The 17,077-nt window shown below is 43.1% G+C and overlaps 1 protein-coding gene across 1 annotated transcript in view; it reads left to right on the top strand.

Moving 5' to 3' along the window:
* tbc1d16 (TBC1 domain family, member 16) overlaps positions 1-10,645 on the top strand; it is a 31,502-nt gene extending 20,857 nt beyond the window's left edge. Inside the window, exons 7-12 of the mRNA XM_076265237.1 lie at positions 2,397-2,545; positions 4,890-5,024; positions 5,259-5,445; positions 6,043-6,222; positions 6,680-6,826; positions 7,026-10,645. Of these exons, the coding sequence (XP_076121352.1) occupies positions 2,397-2,545; positions 4,890-5,024; positions 5,259-5,445; positions 6,043-6,222; positions 6,680-6,826; positions 7,026-7,301 (1,074 nt within the window). The 3' untranslated portion in view covers positions 7,302-10,645. The remainder of the gene's footprint in view (positions 1-2,396; positions 2,546-4,889; positions 5,025-5,258; positions 5,446-6,042; positions 6,223-6,679; positions 6,827-7,025) is intronic.
* Positions 10,646-17,077: the final 6,432 nt, after the last annotated feature.

Genomic DNA, 17,077 nt, shown 5'->3' with positions numbered 1-17,077 from the left:
TTAAGATTTTGTTTTTAAAGCTTTTAATGGCTTAGCACCCCCCTATATTGCTGAAATGCTTTCCCCACACTCCACCACTAGGTCGACCCGGTCATTTTCAAAACAGCTCTTATCTGTCCCCCGCACACGTCTCAAACCAAAGGTGACCGGGCATTCTCTGTTGCTGGCCCAAATTTATAGAATCCCCTTTCACCCCACATTAAGTCCTCTACCACCCTTGCCAGTTTTAAGTCTAATTTAAAAACTTACCTTTTCTCTCTTGCTTTTAACAACCCTTAATACCGCCCCCTGTGTTTGTGTGTGTGTGTCCTCCATTCCCCACTGCTGAAATGGCTCATTCTATTTTTTTACCTGTTTTTACTTTATTATATCTACCACTTACTTTATTTATTTTTATTTTACTTATTTATTGCTTTTAAATTTGTTTGAATTTTTATTTTCGTGTTTACTCTATTTTACCTGTTTTACTCCATTTTATTTTATTTTCCTATTTTATATCATATTTATATTTAATTCTATCTATTTTACTGATCTAATCTTTGTTGAAAATGTACTACTTCTTAATTCTACTCATGTGATATTGTGTTTCTTTTTACTTCTCTTATACATTACTTTAGTCAGACCTGTGTATCCCTGGGCCCCTTTCTATGTTTTAACTGTTTTGCGCAACCTCTCTTTTGCTATGTAAAGCACTTTGGGTCAGCTCCTGTTGTTTTTTAAATGTGCTATAAATAAAAATTATTTCACTTGACTTGGCATATGCCTCAATACAGATACAGGCAAAACATCAGTCCTAGTGCTACTGGATCTTAGTGCAGTATGTCCCTCTCTCCCCCAATATTGAAGACACAGTAACGCCCCTGGCAATAATCATCCCTGCAGGATATGAAGCATGGACGAGTTTCTCTAAATCCTTCCAAAATGCTGATTTAGTTATTGTTTTGATGTGCTCATTGAAACTAATATCTCCATCCATTATTATACCAAGGTTTTTGACACAAGGCACTGAGTTTCAATCTTCCCTCTTTGTTCCCAAACAGAGCTATCTCAATCTTGTCTTTATTTAATTGTAAGAAATTAAAGTTGCATTCCAATCATTCACTTTTTCAAGACATAGACAAAATGACTCAATGGGACCAACATCATTTGGTGAGAGAGCAAGGTAGATCTGGGTGTTATCTGCATAGCTATGATAAGCCACCTTGTACTCTTGAAAGATTTGGCCAAGAGGGAGCATGTACAGATTAAACTAAAGGGGCCCAAGAATAGATCCCTGTGGAACCTCATGGCATGGTGGTTTTCTCTGATACATAGGTGCTGATAGAAACAAAGTAATTCCTATCTTCTAGGTAGGACTTGAACCATTGCTGGACACTTCCTGAGAGTCCAACACAGTTTTCTAATTTGTCAAGCAGTATTTTATGATCAGCTGTGTCAAAATCTGCACTAATATCTAGCAGCACCAGGATAGTTATGAGTTGAGAGGGGGGGGAAGTGTAAATGTGATGAGGGAAGGTGTGAAAGTGCAGCTGCAAAACAATAATAATTTAGCCTTGACACACACACACACACACACACACACACACACACACACAAAATAGCAAGGCATGCCCACAGTGAACTGAAACTCTAAATTCAGCCCAATTTAGTCTCAGATGCCAAAGCAGATTAAAAGTGAATCTTGTCAGACCAGATCTTGTCCTCAGACACACACACACAAACACACACACCTGTGTGTGTGTGTGTGTGTGTGTGTGTTCTCGGGACAGGTGTGAAGCTAAGGAGTTGTTTTTTGCATTCAGATGAGCCACAGCAGCTAGGGAGGTGTGAAAGGCAGGCAAGCAGGCAGGCGTGGTTGAAACCACCAGCATGGCTCTGTGCGGGAACACCCCTGCTGTGAACATCATGCTGCAGAAAAGGTCAACACGACCCAGATGAGCCCAGCGGCGGTGGAAAATAAACCTCCCCAAAGCAGGCCGCCACGCTGAAATCCCCCTCCGTGTTATGATTGTGTGGCTTTTGGTGCTTTAGATATTCATGAAATCATGGGAGCAGCTGTAATCGAACAGAAAAAATTATTCACTGCAAATTTATGGATCATAATGAAGTTGGCTGTGTGCAGAATTTCAAGGGGCACTAGGCATGCTTATTTTGTATGTCCTGTTTTGAACGATAAGTTACAGTCTGTAGCTCTTACAAATGCCTTAGCACTCATCCATGACTCATTAGATGCTGCTTTTCCTGCACCACAACAGGTAGAGCAAGGTGTTCACAACAGCAAAGTTATGGGTTCGAGTCCCACAGATCATGGACTCTGGCTGCTCTCTGGACATGAGCATTAATGTACTGTTTGGATAAAAAGAATATAGAATGAATGTGTGAGTGTGTGTCCTCAGGCGATCTTCTTTGGCGGGATTGACCCGTCCATCCGGGGTGAGGTGTGGCCCTTCCTTCTGCGCTACTACAGCTGGGACTCCACCTCTGAGGAACGCGAGGCCTGGAGGCTGCAGAAGAGGACTGAGTACCAGGAGATCCAGCAGCGCAGGTGTGTGTCTGTGTGTGTGTGCGTGTGTGTGTGTGTGTGTGTGTATGTGCGTGCTTATTTTTCAGTGGTAAGGGGGGAGGGTGTGTAGATAGGCAATAGGTAGCCAACTATTGTGAGATACCGGGAAGATGGAGGTTTCATGAATGTGTATGTTTGTGTATGTATGAGAAAGTAAAGGGAATTGTGATGGGGATGTGGAATAAGACATCTATCCTATGTCATGTTAAGCGTACTATATACTCGACGCACCCGACCGGTAGCGCGACAATGTGACGTCAAAATTGCGTCATTTGCTCTGTCGCACGAGAAATTTCAGCCTCGCAAAGATATTTCCTTTCAACCAAAGGATATCTAAGACCTGAAAAAAATCTCTTTCCACCTCAGGAAATTACACAAACTCATTTCTCAGCACCAGCCAGCTAGCTTACTTGCTAAAATTTCTATCTATCTAGCTGCACACACCTTGGAAACTAGATGGTAATGATGGTAGTTGTGAATAGCAGCAACCGAAGTCTGAAGTATCATCACAGAGGGTAGTTTTTACTGCCATTGAGGCCAAAGCCAATTCAGGAGAATATTGCAACTAGTGTCGCGACGAGTATAAATGGTTACGGCGCTCCCGTGACGTCACATTGTCACGCTACCGGTCGGGAGTGGCGAGTATGTAGGACGCTTTAGGCTTGAAATGTTAAGGATTCTGAACAACAATGAGAGAACAAGATCATAGAAACAATAACAATGGTATAAGCCTATTATTAGCAAGACTGCTGGTTTAAAATAGCCTTTTGTAATGTTTTATGATGACATCAATTTAGTTGAAAGGTCACACACCACATGATAAACAACCTTTAGAGGACTGGGTGTAAGCAGGGCAGGCTGAAAAAACAAGACAAGCGCTGTATTAAAGATGGAAATGAATATGTGATCATAACAAGGGTAGGAGAGGACACCATATGATTATGATAATAATCAGAAAGGAGGTCATCAGCCAGACTTCCTCTCAGTAACTTGGTCGTCTTTAATTCTGGATGAACCGATGCCGAAGTCTCTCAGAGAGGGTGGTTTAGCTGAACCAGTGCTGCCTATTCAAAACTCACAGGAAGGCATGAAGAATTTGATTTTGCATTCTTAGCGTGTGCATGTTGAGGTGTGGTGGGGTTATTTACGTGGCAGTTATTTACGTCGAGTTCTCAGTTGGCTGATGTTGCCACAGCTTTAGAATGCTCGAAGATTAGCGATCAGTAGAGAGTAGTGTGCAGAGATAAGTGCTGTGGACCGCAGTGGAAAAGAAGAGTGCCAAGCCCAATCACCTCAGGCAGGGCATGTTGCCATTAGATAATGAGGCATGCAGTGACTGTTAATGTAGGTGCTCATCCTATAGATGGATTTGTTTTGTGGTTGGACTGAAATTAGGTATCTCCTCAAGCATGTGTGAGTATTTGAATGTGACACAACGGTATTAATGAAAGACAATCATGACCAGCCAGTGAAATGACCGTTCTTGTCAGCACAATTCTCATGGGCTTTGTCACCAAGGACCACAATTCCCATTTGTTTGTCACAACTCGAGGACATCTTAGTCCCCCTTCAGCACCAAACAGCTCAGCGCAGCTCCTGCGATCAACACTTCAGTGTCTCCACTGCGCACGGCAATTGTCTATAAACAGATACGCCCTCCTGCACTGACAAACAGATCACAAACGCATGTCAGACGCTTTCACCCCGTGTGTCTGTGTGTACGGATGCGGTTATACGGAGGCTGCCTCTGAGACGCTCGCGTCAGCCATTGTTATTTCACACCCATGCGGTGTTTGTGCAGAGGGCTGTCAGGCCGATGGGACTGGACTCTGTGTGGTCCAGGGGCTAAAGTAGGCTCCAGACCAGTGCTGGGGGGGGGGGGGGGGGGCGTTGTCCCGGGAGAGTGTGGTAGAGGGTGAGGTGGTGGTGGACTGTTGGGAACGCTCACACAAACACGGGCGCTCGGAAACTGTTGCGCAGAGTTGCATCAGGCGCCGTGCGGCTTGGTCCCGGCTGCCCTCGTGGAAAAACAAACAGTGTTAATTAAATCCCACCTGTGCCAGGAGAACTCCTGCTCCTCCAGCAAGGACTGGAGAGGTGCACCTGATCTGGGGTCTGTCGAGGAGTTCCCTCCATTTTCATCTCTCACATGTTCTTCAGTGCATTTTACCAGCTCTACACATGATATCCATTCTCTAATATTTCTCTATTTTGTCCATTTTCTTTCTCTACCCTCTTTCTCATTACTATGCATTGTTTTCTATAATAATTCAGTCATCTCTTGACCTCTACCCCCTCCCCCCCCTGCGTCCCTCCTCTTGTCCAGGCTGTGCATGAGTCCAGAGGAGCACAGTGAGTTCTGGAGGAAGGTTCAGTTCACTGTGGATAAGGACGTGGTTCGCACAGACCGGAGCAACGCCTACTTCAAGGGAGAGAACAACCCTAATGTGGAGATCATGAGGTCAGAGTTCCAGCGACCCCTCCCCCCAATCACATTTAACTAAACTGAATCTAATCTGAGGTTAGCCTCATATTTAGTTAATTCAGTGACTCAGGCAGGCACACAGTTTGTATGAAAATAAAAAACCTATTCAGTTAGCAGTGCGCCAGTGAATTTAGTCTTTTTCTCTGTCCTGAATGAATCTTCCTGGGGGTGAATCTCATGCCATCTTCTGCCCCCTGTTGGTGCCCGCAGGCGCATCCTGCTCAACTACGCCGTGTTCAACCCCGAGATGGGCTACTGCCAGGGCATGTCCGACCTGGTGGCCCCGCTGCTGTCCGAGGTGCAGGACGAGAGTGACACATTCTGGTGCTTTGTGGGCCTGATGGAGAACACCATCTTCATCAGCTCGCCCCGTGACGAGGACATGGAGAGACAGCTGGTGAGGCTTGTGTGTGTGTGTGTGTGTGTGTGTGTGTGTGTGTGTGTGTGTGTGTGTGTGTGGCGGTGTGGCAGTGATGATGTCTTGAGCATACACAGCACAAAGGATGGGCAGTGCAGGAGGCTACACACACAGACAGACTTTGTCCGAAAGCGCAAATATCCTACCTTCTAAGATAGCATTCGGTGGCAGTGTGGCAACAAGGCATGTCCCGATCAAATGTTTGAATACAATTTTGCTTCCTAAGATATTTTCGTTTTGCTGAATACCTGCTACGGTAAGTGACTCGTTAGACAGTTGAAGGCAGCTGCCTTCCATTTAGGACAGACCTACAGGCATCTGCGCTGCAGACCTGGAGCAGATGCAGCAGACTCTGAGCCTGTAGTGCAGACTCAACACTCGAAAAGGGACAGCAGATCCATAATATATTTATAATAATATATGGAAATAATATATACGTGTATGCATTTACAATGTGTGGGCTAATATATGCTTATTATATGAGATGAAAACAGGCACACATGCATATAATGTATGCATATAATTTGTGTGTGTGTGTGTGTGTGTGTGTGCGCGCGTGCGTGCGTGTGTGTGTAGATGTACCTGCGTGAGCTGCTGCGCCTGATGCTGCCGCGGTTCCACCAGCACCTGCTGCGTCTGGGTGAGGACGGCCTGCAGCTGCTCTTCTGCCACCGCTGGGTGCTGCTCTGCTTCAAGCGCGAGTTCCCCGACGCAGAGGCCCTGCGCATGTGGGAGGCCTGCTGGGCACACTACCAGGTGGACACACACACACACACACACGCACAGTTAGTAGTACAATTATTGAAAATGCCATATTTTAAGGCGACCTTTATGATCATCTCTGTCTGAGTGGGCCCCCACAGTATCCACACCAAAGAATAATTAATGAGGACTAACATTACCATCTGCAAATATTCTGAAAACATGCTTATTTTACACTTCTTTTTTTTCCAAAACACACAAACAACAATTTGAGATGAATAAGCCAGATAAAGACAGCTTTTTTATCAAAATAGTTTTCAAATAAATTCAAATTCAAATTTAATCAAAATAATTACAGAGTACAGAGTATTGTCGGATCTGCTACATGATGCTGTTACTGTGTAAGAATGGAAACATGGCTACTTCAGTGCACTCTGTTCTCATGGGTATAATGCCAGCCAGTGGCAGTTGTTTCTCTTTGGTAACCCTTGGTAACTGTTGCCCCCGGCAGACGGACTACTTTCACCTGTTCTTGTGTGTGGCCATCATCGTGCTGTACGGAGAGGACGTTACAGAGCTGCAGCTGGCCACTGACCAGATGCTGCTCCACTTCAGCAACCTGTCCATGCACATGAACGGAGAACTGGTGCTGCGCAAGGTACAAACATTTGCGGGTACACACACTAACAAAATGTACACAGACAAACTGATAAGAAGTTGCCAGAAGAACCACCCACGAACGTTCAGTATCATGAATGGGCAGTTATTCCTAAATACACTCACACCCACAAACCCATACACCAGACTAATTTCCCGTAGATGTCTGTTTTATGGTGCCAACTTCCCCTTTGTTCCAGGCACGCAGTCTGCTGTACCAGTTTCGCCTGTTACCCAGGATCCCTTGCAGTCTGCATGACCTGTGCAAGCTGTGCGGGCCAGGCATGTGGGACAGCCGCTACATCCCGACAGTGGAATGTTCCGGAGAGCACCAGGACTCTCAGAGCTGCCCATACGGGGGCACCGTCGACCCCCAGCCGCCCCCGTCCCCGCGCCCCAACACCACCCCGCCCCCACCTGAGGGCAAGAGGAGCTCCAAGACACGGGACATCTTCAGCTTCCGCAAGCAGTCCTGAACGTAGCGTGGGATGGGTCGTGGATGCATGTCACTTCCTTTTGGGGGCACGGGCGGTGGGTGCCCTGATCCCGGGCACTCCAGCTCTCGTAGCCCTGGATACACTCATGGGTGCAGGCACTGAGTTCAAGTGGATCTTCATCCACATGCCTCACTCTCGAGCTTATTTCCAGACATTTGTTTGTTTGTTTATTTGCTTGCTTGTTTATTATTTTTGATTAGATTGTAAGGGAAATCGTGTGTGTGTGTGTGTGTGGGCTGGTGTCACAGTGGGAGAAACACTCCGTCATCATCTGTCCAAATGGAATATGCACCTTCTATATTCCAGTGGATTCCATATTTCTGGAAGAACAGAGGTGTCTCTGTAAAGCAATATAGTGACCTCATCAACAGAACAGTGGATAAAGATACAGCCCAAGTGGTTGTGAATGCCCAATAGGACATCATCTCAGATGAGAAACCACAATAGATGTCATGTATTCTTCAGTTACTTTACAGATTTACTCTGGTTATGTGTCTTTTTTTGCATTGCTTTTCTGTAACGGTGATCATGGCAAAACCATCGGTGCTAACGTATGATAATGGCATGTTTATTAGGCTAGTGAGATGGGGGAGGGGGGGTGCGATAATAATCTGGTGGTCATTTTAAGACAAAAAAGTCTGAACCAAACCAAGCAATATGCTTTCTCAAATAACAGTTCAAGGCCAAAGACGAAAAGGTTGCGAGAGCTGATTTCACAAGTCATCTCAAAGTAAACAGGCCCTTGCTATTCCATGTGATCCTGGGTTCTCCGTAGAGAGAGACGCCCTGTCCTGCTCGGCGGGACTGGGTCCAGTTACGCTCCTGAGGCCGGGAAAGAATCTCAGCGATAAGAAAAAGAAAACAGTACTCGGTCTCGGTTTAACTCGGATGAATATTTTATAAGCGGCTAATATATGGGGGGAAAAGCAAAGACATCAGAGTATCTGAATCTGAGCTGGGGAATTCCCTTCTCTCTCTTTTTTTCTTTATGGGTAAAGAACTGCAGGAGACTGTTCTGCTGTTTCAAATCCTACAGAAAGGGAGGATAATTGCATTCATATCAATTACACTAGAGCTATATGAAAGAAAAGGTCTTTAGTAATTAAATTTAAATCTCTTATTCCACACTAGCCACCCATGGTGTTTTATACGTTGAGCATTAAATCACAATGTAAGGAAACATCAAAAGCTAGCGTAAACATTATATTTGCACTTTCTTTAACTATTTGTTTTCAAAAACGTAGTTCTCCACTTTTTTGTGTTCATCCAAATGTCTTTTACCAGAATTTGTCTTATTTCCAGCTTTTCATTATGACTGTTTATCCTATGTTTATACACCCATCAGGAAAGCTTTCTCAAAGCAGTATGATTTCTTGCAAAGAAAAAAAGATCTATGAAACCTTTAGAGTGTGTTTTAATGACTTCATTTGTCAGAACGAGAATGATTGTTTTAAGATGCAAACTCCTCTCCTTTCCCTCTCTCCTTGCCAGTGTGTCAGCCATAGTTCTGGAGACAGTGTTAGAGCCAGCCTCATGTTGGGTAAGAGTTCCCTAAGGGGCAACTGCCGCTTGGTCCGATGGGGAAATACATCTCCAAATTGGTGCTAAAAGGTGGTATTAGTATCTTGGAGCAGCCTTTCCCTCTTTCCTCGACGGCCTCCTAAGTGACATGCATTACTGGCCCTCTATGGCCATTAGTCCCCCGCACCCCCGAGCCACACATGGACAAGGGAGACAAGGGAGGGCTCAATGGCAATCACATGAATAGAATATAATATAATCACATAAAAGCGTGCGTGTGTGTGCGTGTGTGAGATTTCAGAGATTGGCATGTGGATATATATGTAGTTGTGGAGTGGGTGTGTGTCAGTCAGAACAACAGCTGGATGCCACTTGACAGGCATGTCGTGTGTGTGTGTGTGTGTGTCTAATGAGAATACCATTTGGATTTTGGAGAATGAGGAAGCTGCTGCCAATCGACCAAATTCTTTAAATCTCTGCAGTGTAGATAACAGGAAGGCCATTTTAGTTTTTGTAGAGCGGTGTTGTCCTGGAGGAGCAGCTCTGTTCTGTTCAGAGATGGTCATGAAAGATTAAACTCAAGTTCAGAGAGCTCAAGTGCATAGCTGACCACTGTCTATTCTCAACAGCCTTATATGTTATAAATCAGTCCTAGTCTTGAGTTGTTAAGTCCAGATTTAGACCGGTCCTCTGGAGTCTGTTATAGAATGCAGGTCTGATGTTGGTGTTGAAACCTGCCGTATGATCATGATTGGTTCAAGTAAATGAAGGATGATTCACCTGTCAGTTCTGTGCCCATCCATCTCTTCAGAGTAGTATGACTGCCCAGTGTAGATTTCTCACGGTTAAAAAAGTACTGGAAGACCTCCTCCTCCTTCTAGCACATGATTTTAGGAAATGATAAACAATGTTTATCTGTTTACTAACCGGTTTCTCATGTGAGTTTCTTATCTCCACCTTGGATGACATTTTGTGTATTGCTATTGACCGTTTATTTTCATTTATATGCACTGTTTTCCAGTGATTTCCTTACAATACCAGCACCCAGTTTAAACGTTTCATATATAAGTATATAATCTACAAATCACTTTGACAACACTGTGACTTAACAGTGATTTCACTGATTGGAAAGATTTCACAGTTTGAAATGTTGTGTTTGGCACAACATTTTGGGAAGTAGTGTGGTGGTGTGAAACCTTGAACTTTGTTGTGTTGTTTCATTAAACACAACATCGAGCCTAAGACAAATGATGTTTCATTTGAACAGTAAGCTGCTCTTTTAGTTGTCCAACCGTTTCGTAATACAGCGTTTGTCTGTTGAAGGCAATGATAGCAGAGCAATCTTCCTACTCCTTCCTCTCTAACTCCTACGTTTGTGGTCTAACTGTAAGACGCCTATCTCCGACCATCTCAAGAGCGGCTTCCTTGAGAGGAAGAGAGAGAGACTAATCAGAAACCCGACAGATGGTTTTTTACCCAATACCTTGTTATAGGCTAGTGTTGTGGGAGTAGGGTGAGGTGAAGATGGGGATGAGCAACAGGATTTGTGTGTGTGTGTGTGTGTGTGGCTGTGTGTGCGTGCGAGAACTTCGATACCCATTGCTGTCGCCCTTTCCTTATAGGTTTTTATGTACCAACATGCTGCCGTACTTTGTGTGTGTATGCGTGTGTGTTATACATTCCTAGCCTTAGCCTTTGTTTGACAAGGCCCTCTAATTATCAATTAGGGGGGCCGCTCTCCACACCTGGAGCAAGGGGAGGTGATAATGAGCCGGGGTCATTTGGAGAGAGCGGGGGTCCTGAGGGGGGCGGGGCTGCTTGGACCTCTGCTTGGAGGTGCTAATAAGAGGCTTGCTCCACACAGCCGGCCCCCATTAACATGCTGCTGAAGGACAGAGCAGGTGGATGGCACAGTGAAGGCCGTGGGTTTGCCTTGCCCTCTAAACACAGCATGTGGTGGCTGTTCTGTTATCTCATGCTTTGTTTTCTCATCTTTCTGTCAAGATGCTCCTCCTGGCTTGTCTTGGATTAATTTGTTTATTGGCAAAACTTACATTGTTTTTTGTTGTTATTGTTTTTTAGTTGTTTAGTTGTTATTGTTGTTTATGTGTTATATGTCATCTATATCACATATCACACCAACACACGTCACCAACACAGTAGCTTCCATTTATTCAACTCACTCAAATACCTCACAGTAAGTCAAACACAGGCCTATTTAGACATGGCTGTTGGGTTGTTGTCCTTGGTTGCTCAAGCATCATTTGGTGGAAACTCCAGTAGTCAAAAGGACAGCAAAACCCATTGACCCATTTCATCTCACATGACCTCCCTTTCACTAACTCTTTACAGCACCCTTCCTTCTTTGATGAAACATGGTAAATCGTGCTGTCAATTGTGGGGTTTTACTGGGCACGTGCCATTTATGGCCTTTTACCACCCTGGTTGTTTGGTTAATTACAGACAACAATGAAGTCCCATAAACAGAGAAAAGGTGTATTTTTATCACTTCTGTTGTTAGGTAATTATCCTTTTTAATGTTCATGTTAGTTTTTCTCCCAACATTCAATGACCGCAATACCGTTGACTTTGCTGAATGTATTCACATAACACAAATAGTCTTAGAGGAGGATATGACCGTAAACAACACCATACTGTCGTGAAAACAAACATGCACTTTGTAAACTTTGCTGTTTGGAAAGACTGGGAGTGATGATCTTTGGCCAATATGAATGTGACTAGATGATTATATTGCATCAGAACATCTAAACTTAAATGCCATGGAACACTCCATATGAATGTGATACAATGTACACCTTCTCTCAGTTATATTGAATATCTTATGGCTGAGACCGCAATTGCTTCTACAACAAAATGTGTGCTAGAATACGTAATGTTATAGTCAGCACATCCGTATGTTACATTTGCTGGAAATATACCAAAAGAACCCCCCCCCCCCCAAAAAAAAAAAAAGCAATCATTTAGCTCCTCATTGTTGCTTGCTTTTATGCTAGCCTTGGTTACTTAATAGGCCTGATGTAATATTTGTCACAAATGTCCTACATCCACTTCACTTTACACTGATAATCTTCAAGCTGTAGCTTTTAGCTTCAGTACACACAAGGTTCTCGTGGGGTTGGGGTGATGGACCTGACGTCAGACCACAGCACAACTCAACCTTTGGAGCTTTTGTCAACACTTGTGAGACTGTGTGTGTGTAGTGAGAAGAGGAAACACTGCAGCAAAATCCCATTTCATCATCTGCACTAAGCACTCTGCACTATATCTGTTACACCCTGCTTTTGTGAAGGCACGGTGTGTTGCGCTAGGTTATGTTTTCATGATGAAGACTATGTATGGGTACTCCTAAAGGGTGCGTGCTGGAATGCGTGTACTCTGAACAGAAAAGGCCATAATCAAGGGCAGGGAAGGAATGCATGAAGGAAAGATCCTAGGCCTTTATTTATTTTTCTATTAGTTATCAGAAGAGAGTTTGACTGGAAGGGTTGAAGTATGGATCTCCTGGGACGTTGGGGAGGATGTTTGGATACTGCTGCTTGTATTGAATTCCTTAGCTGGAAATCACACCTAGATATTGTGTTATCCAAGTTCATTGAACACTTGTTGTGCAACACTGAGAACTATACACTCTGGGGGTATCACTCTTTATAAAGGACTCTGTTGGATGTATCACTAGACTGACGATCACTTCAGACCAGTTTTTTTAATCTTCTTTTGGTCATTGTGTAAAGATGATATCACTGAATTAAACTCTATGTTGAGGATGATATGCAATTCCAAATTTCTAGAACCCAAGATTTAAATGCAAATTCTGTTTTCATAACCACATTAATAATTTCTAGATCTGTTTAAATAACCAGCATGTATGCTTTTGTCTAGGGTTTAATTTAGTTCCCTTTGAACATTCTCACTTGGTTGTTTTATCTTCATTCAAGATTTCTTTATCAGAGAGCAGCAGATATGTTACTGTTTTAAACGATGCAAACTAAAAGTGTGTAAACCCCCACAAACACACAGAGATACAGACACACATGCGCGCACGCACGCCCCACCACCTTTTAGTACAGACATTCAGGTTAAAAGCAGACCACACAAAATGCACGAAAGGTCCCGTGAAAGAAACGCGTGATATATGGCTACTTTCAGCAGTCTTTTCAATCACTTTAGTGGCATTGTCTTCACAGTGCTGCCTTGACCTAACAAATGATTGTGAATGGCTTTTTATACCTTTGTTTTAAATATTATCCTGTTAATGTTATTGTTTTCAAATAAAATATTTATCTTGTATCGGTCCTAATTGCTGTGTTGCTGCTGAAAGCGATGTTTTGTCAAAAATGCAATATATTAGTGGAATAATTCACTCCACTATTCCAACAAGAAAAATGCAGTTTGTCATGGAGGATAAAAAAAAGACAGTTATGGTCCTTCAGCGTTGTAAATACGTGTTTTAATGATGAGCTGAACCGAGTTAACAGGGCGATTAGGTGGGTTACCGAAGCGAGGCTACTCCCACGGCGCGTTGTCAAGGTCCTCGATAACGGCACTGACGCAGGTTGAAACACCCACGAGATAAGGCTTAAATTAACCATGACAAACACGTATCATCTGTGTAAGATACAAAGCTCATATTGAGGACCTGTTCCAAAGCTTTGTGGTCACATACATTCTTTACAACGACCGTGCAGTGTAGCCTACTTGTCTAACGGCTTATGGCATTAGTTTCATCCAGAATCAAAGGCTATTGCAGCAGAAAATACTGATGCTGAATAAAGCGAACTCTTAATGAGAAACATGTGTCGAGTAGCTTACATTCCACCATATTTATTTTATAAGCATACCGAAATGATATGCGTATTATGGAGTTTGCAACAACAACAACAAAAAACATCACTACAATTGCGTTACGGGTGTTTGTCTCGTTGGTGCTCCTGTATTGGAGAAATTCGAGAAAGCCCCTCGACCTCGAACGTCCTTGAATTAAACATGGCGTTAGGATGGATGAGCCCTGCTGTGTCATTGACAAGATACAGTCCATCACGTATGCTAGGATATTTGTAGTTAGAGTACATTTGTGACTTCTGATTATATTGGAAGTTTCCCTCTGTACATCTGTAAACTACGCATGAATGTAAGAGAATCAGATGCCTTTTGTTGTATGCACTCCATAGTAAAAGGAAGAGTGTGAATTTGTTGAGCCAAATGAAAAATTCTCAATACAATATTCAGAGTAGAATATTCAATGACCACAAGACCATTAACTTTGTTGAATGTACATAACACAAATAGTCTTAGAGGAGGATATAACAGTAGAACAACAAACATGCACTTTGTAAACTTTGCTGTTTGGAAAGAGTGGGACTGATGAAGAACAGAACATCAGCACATCTACACTTAAATGGCATGGAACACTCCTTATGAATGTGGTGACAGCTAGGCTTAAATGACACAATGTATAACGTTTCAATACAATATTCAGAGTAGAATCTAATAAGAGGAGCATATTAAAACTGAATTGAACACAATTGCTGTCTTCAGCATCTTGCCAGTATTGATCTTGTTTTAGCCATTTAACCCAGCTGAACTGCATCTATTATAATCTCAAAACATATGATATGCTTTTTTTCAGATTGTCTCCAATAGCAGGGTTTTTTGCACACAGAAGAGAAAGGCTGTACAATTACAATTTATATATATATATATATAATTGTTGTCATAATAATCTATCAACACAATATGTAAGGCATAAGAAATCCAACCATTGAAATACGTCATAGAGAGAGTGGGACTTAATCAGGCTATTGTGCTGCCAAATGCTAAGGAGTCTAAATGGAATTTTCTGGTGAATCGCACGGCTTTGTTTCCATCCTTACTAACTAAAGAGGATGGGTCTCGTCCCTGATTGGATTGCTCATTGTCCCCAGCCGGCGTGTGAGATGGAAGGGTCGGGTCACCCTCACGGGGCGCTGAGTGTGAGGCTACTGAGGGGCAGCCCAGAGGAAGCACTGGCTCACGGGGCGGGCAGCTCAGAAAGAGGCACTTTATCCAGGATTATAGCCACAGGCTTCTGGCTTGAGATTACCCAAATGCGGAGTCACAATTTTACACAACACACACACACACACACACACACACACACACACACACACACACATTTATTCATTACCACAACCCGTTAACAGGAAACTATTAGTTGAATGTCACGGTGAGAAATGTCCTTCCAAGCAAGAATTAATTTACTCTTGTAAGTGGCTTGAAATGGTAATGCAGAATATGTACACTGATGTGTATGATAAGTGTGTGTGTGTGTGTGTGTGTGTGTGTGTGTGTGTGTGTGTGTTTAAACCATGAGTTTAGATGGAATGGATATGGAGAGATGTATTTCCCTTAACTTGTTGTTAATCTGATGCTGACTACAGGAGGACAGGTTATACCATTCTTACTGTAACCCTCTATCAAGTCATGAGCTCTGCTTTGCTGATTTGCTCTGACAAACCAGTGACCTTTCAATTCACACCCACAATGCAACATTCTGTACAGCTCCTTGGGTATTTTATGGCAGTCTACACCTCTGTATTATCTCGATGATAACCAAATGCTGTCTGTGTAATATTTCAATATGCAAGACTTATTTGTGTTTTATAAGTGCTCATAAGTAAATCACTTTCTAAACACTTATAAGTGTTATCTTGGATGGCGTGAAAGACTGAAAAATATTTTGGCAGCAGTGTGGGTATCTTCATTTAATCATGCCGGCAGTTGATTCCCTCCTATTTCTATTTTGTTCTTGATATAATAATACATGTATATTTGTAACTTTAGATGGCTCCCAAACAATGTTGATTTTTTTTCATACAGATGTGTCAGTATACTGTATAACCTATTTTTTAAAGGTTATCTGTGCACAGCATCTACAATACTTTACATGCAAGTTAAAGTTATATGCAAGATAAGATTTGTTTTACAACGGTCTTAGAAATCTTCCCCTCTCTCTCTCTCTCTCTCTCTCTGTCTCTGTCTCTCCCTCTAAACCTCAAACAAGTTCCATAAAGCATAACCTAGAATTCAGATAACACCCCATTGATCCTCTTTGGGGCTCTTTTTTGTTACCTGACCGTCTTTGCCATTATTTCATTGATTTCTCAATCCACGCTATCTCTCTCTCTATCTGTCTTTCTTTCGACTTCCCCTCGCGTTTCTCTGAAATCATTGCCAATGGTAGCAGCAGGGGGTTGTGTGAGGTAATGAGGAACAGTAGGGGTCCTTTGGTTTGGGGAACAAGGGGCACTGAAACTGATTAGAGAAGGTTTCTAGGCTGTCTCGACTGTTTTGTAAAGCAAGGGGCCGAATCAGGGACATACAGATATTGACGTCAACTGGACTTGTTTTGGAACTGGGGTGGCATGGTTAGGGGAGAGGTGTCCAGGTCATTTGTAGAAGACTGGCGGATTCTCTTGACCAGTCTTTGGGGCAAGCTGTGGTTTGACTGGGGACTGATACTGATAAATACTCTTCTTGTCTTGCAGGGGGTAGTCGAGTCTGAGTGAGCGCTGAGTGACTTAAGGGTGAAGCCGGAGTGAGACGAGAGTTTAGCAGAGTGAGAAACGTATTATGCGCGCGTGCGCCGAGGCCTGATGTGCTGCTTATTTCAAGAGCCACCCACCACCTGTGTCCAGCCGCCCCACGTGAGGAGACAGATGTGACGCTACACACAAGAAGAGTTGAGCAGGCCGCGGAGGCCATTTGCATGAGAGATGAGCGACGCTCGAAAGTCATGGGATTACAACATGGCCAATAACGAGCTTAACATTTACACAAGCAAACAACAAAACAAAAGCATGACTGTCTATGTTTTGTACTTGTCTGTATTGTTTGTGCCAATTATTTTGTCTTTTTTCCAATTTGAAAGTATGTCTTGTCCTATTTACTTTGTTGATATGTTCTGTGACGTGTAAGTAGTGTGATGACATTTATGTGTTGCAGAACAGGATCCTTCTGAAACCAGAGTCAGGCCCGTTTTAACTGAAACTACATTGTTACTTTTTTAGAGCCGGACAGTAACGGAGTACATTTACTTGAGTACAGTACTTGAGTACAATTTTGAGGGATCTGTACTTTACTTGAGTATCATTTTTGGGGAGTACTCATGAGGGTACTCATACTCTTTTAAAAACAAGTACTTCAGTACTTTTACTTAAGTAGACATCTGAGTGTTG

Source organism: Alosa pseudoharengus, unplaced genomic scaffold (assembly GCF_046254945.1).
Source record: "Alosa pseudoharengus isolate Yale_2024_CS ecotype anadromous, Long Island Sound unplaced genomic scaffold, YU_APseudo_1.1 YU_APseudo_1.1_scf_4, whole genome shotgun sequence".
Taxonomy (NCBI): Eukaryota; Metazoa; Chordata; class Actinopteri; order Clupeiformes; family Clupeidae; genus Alosa; species Alosa pseudoharengus.
Note: the sequence above shows the minus strand (reverse complement) of the source record. Positions and strands in the feature narration are given on the sequence as shown.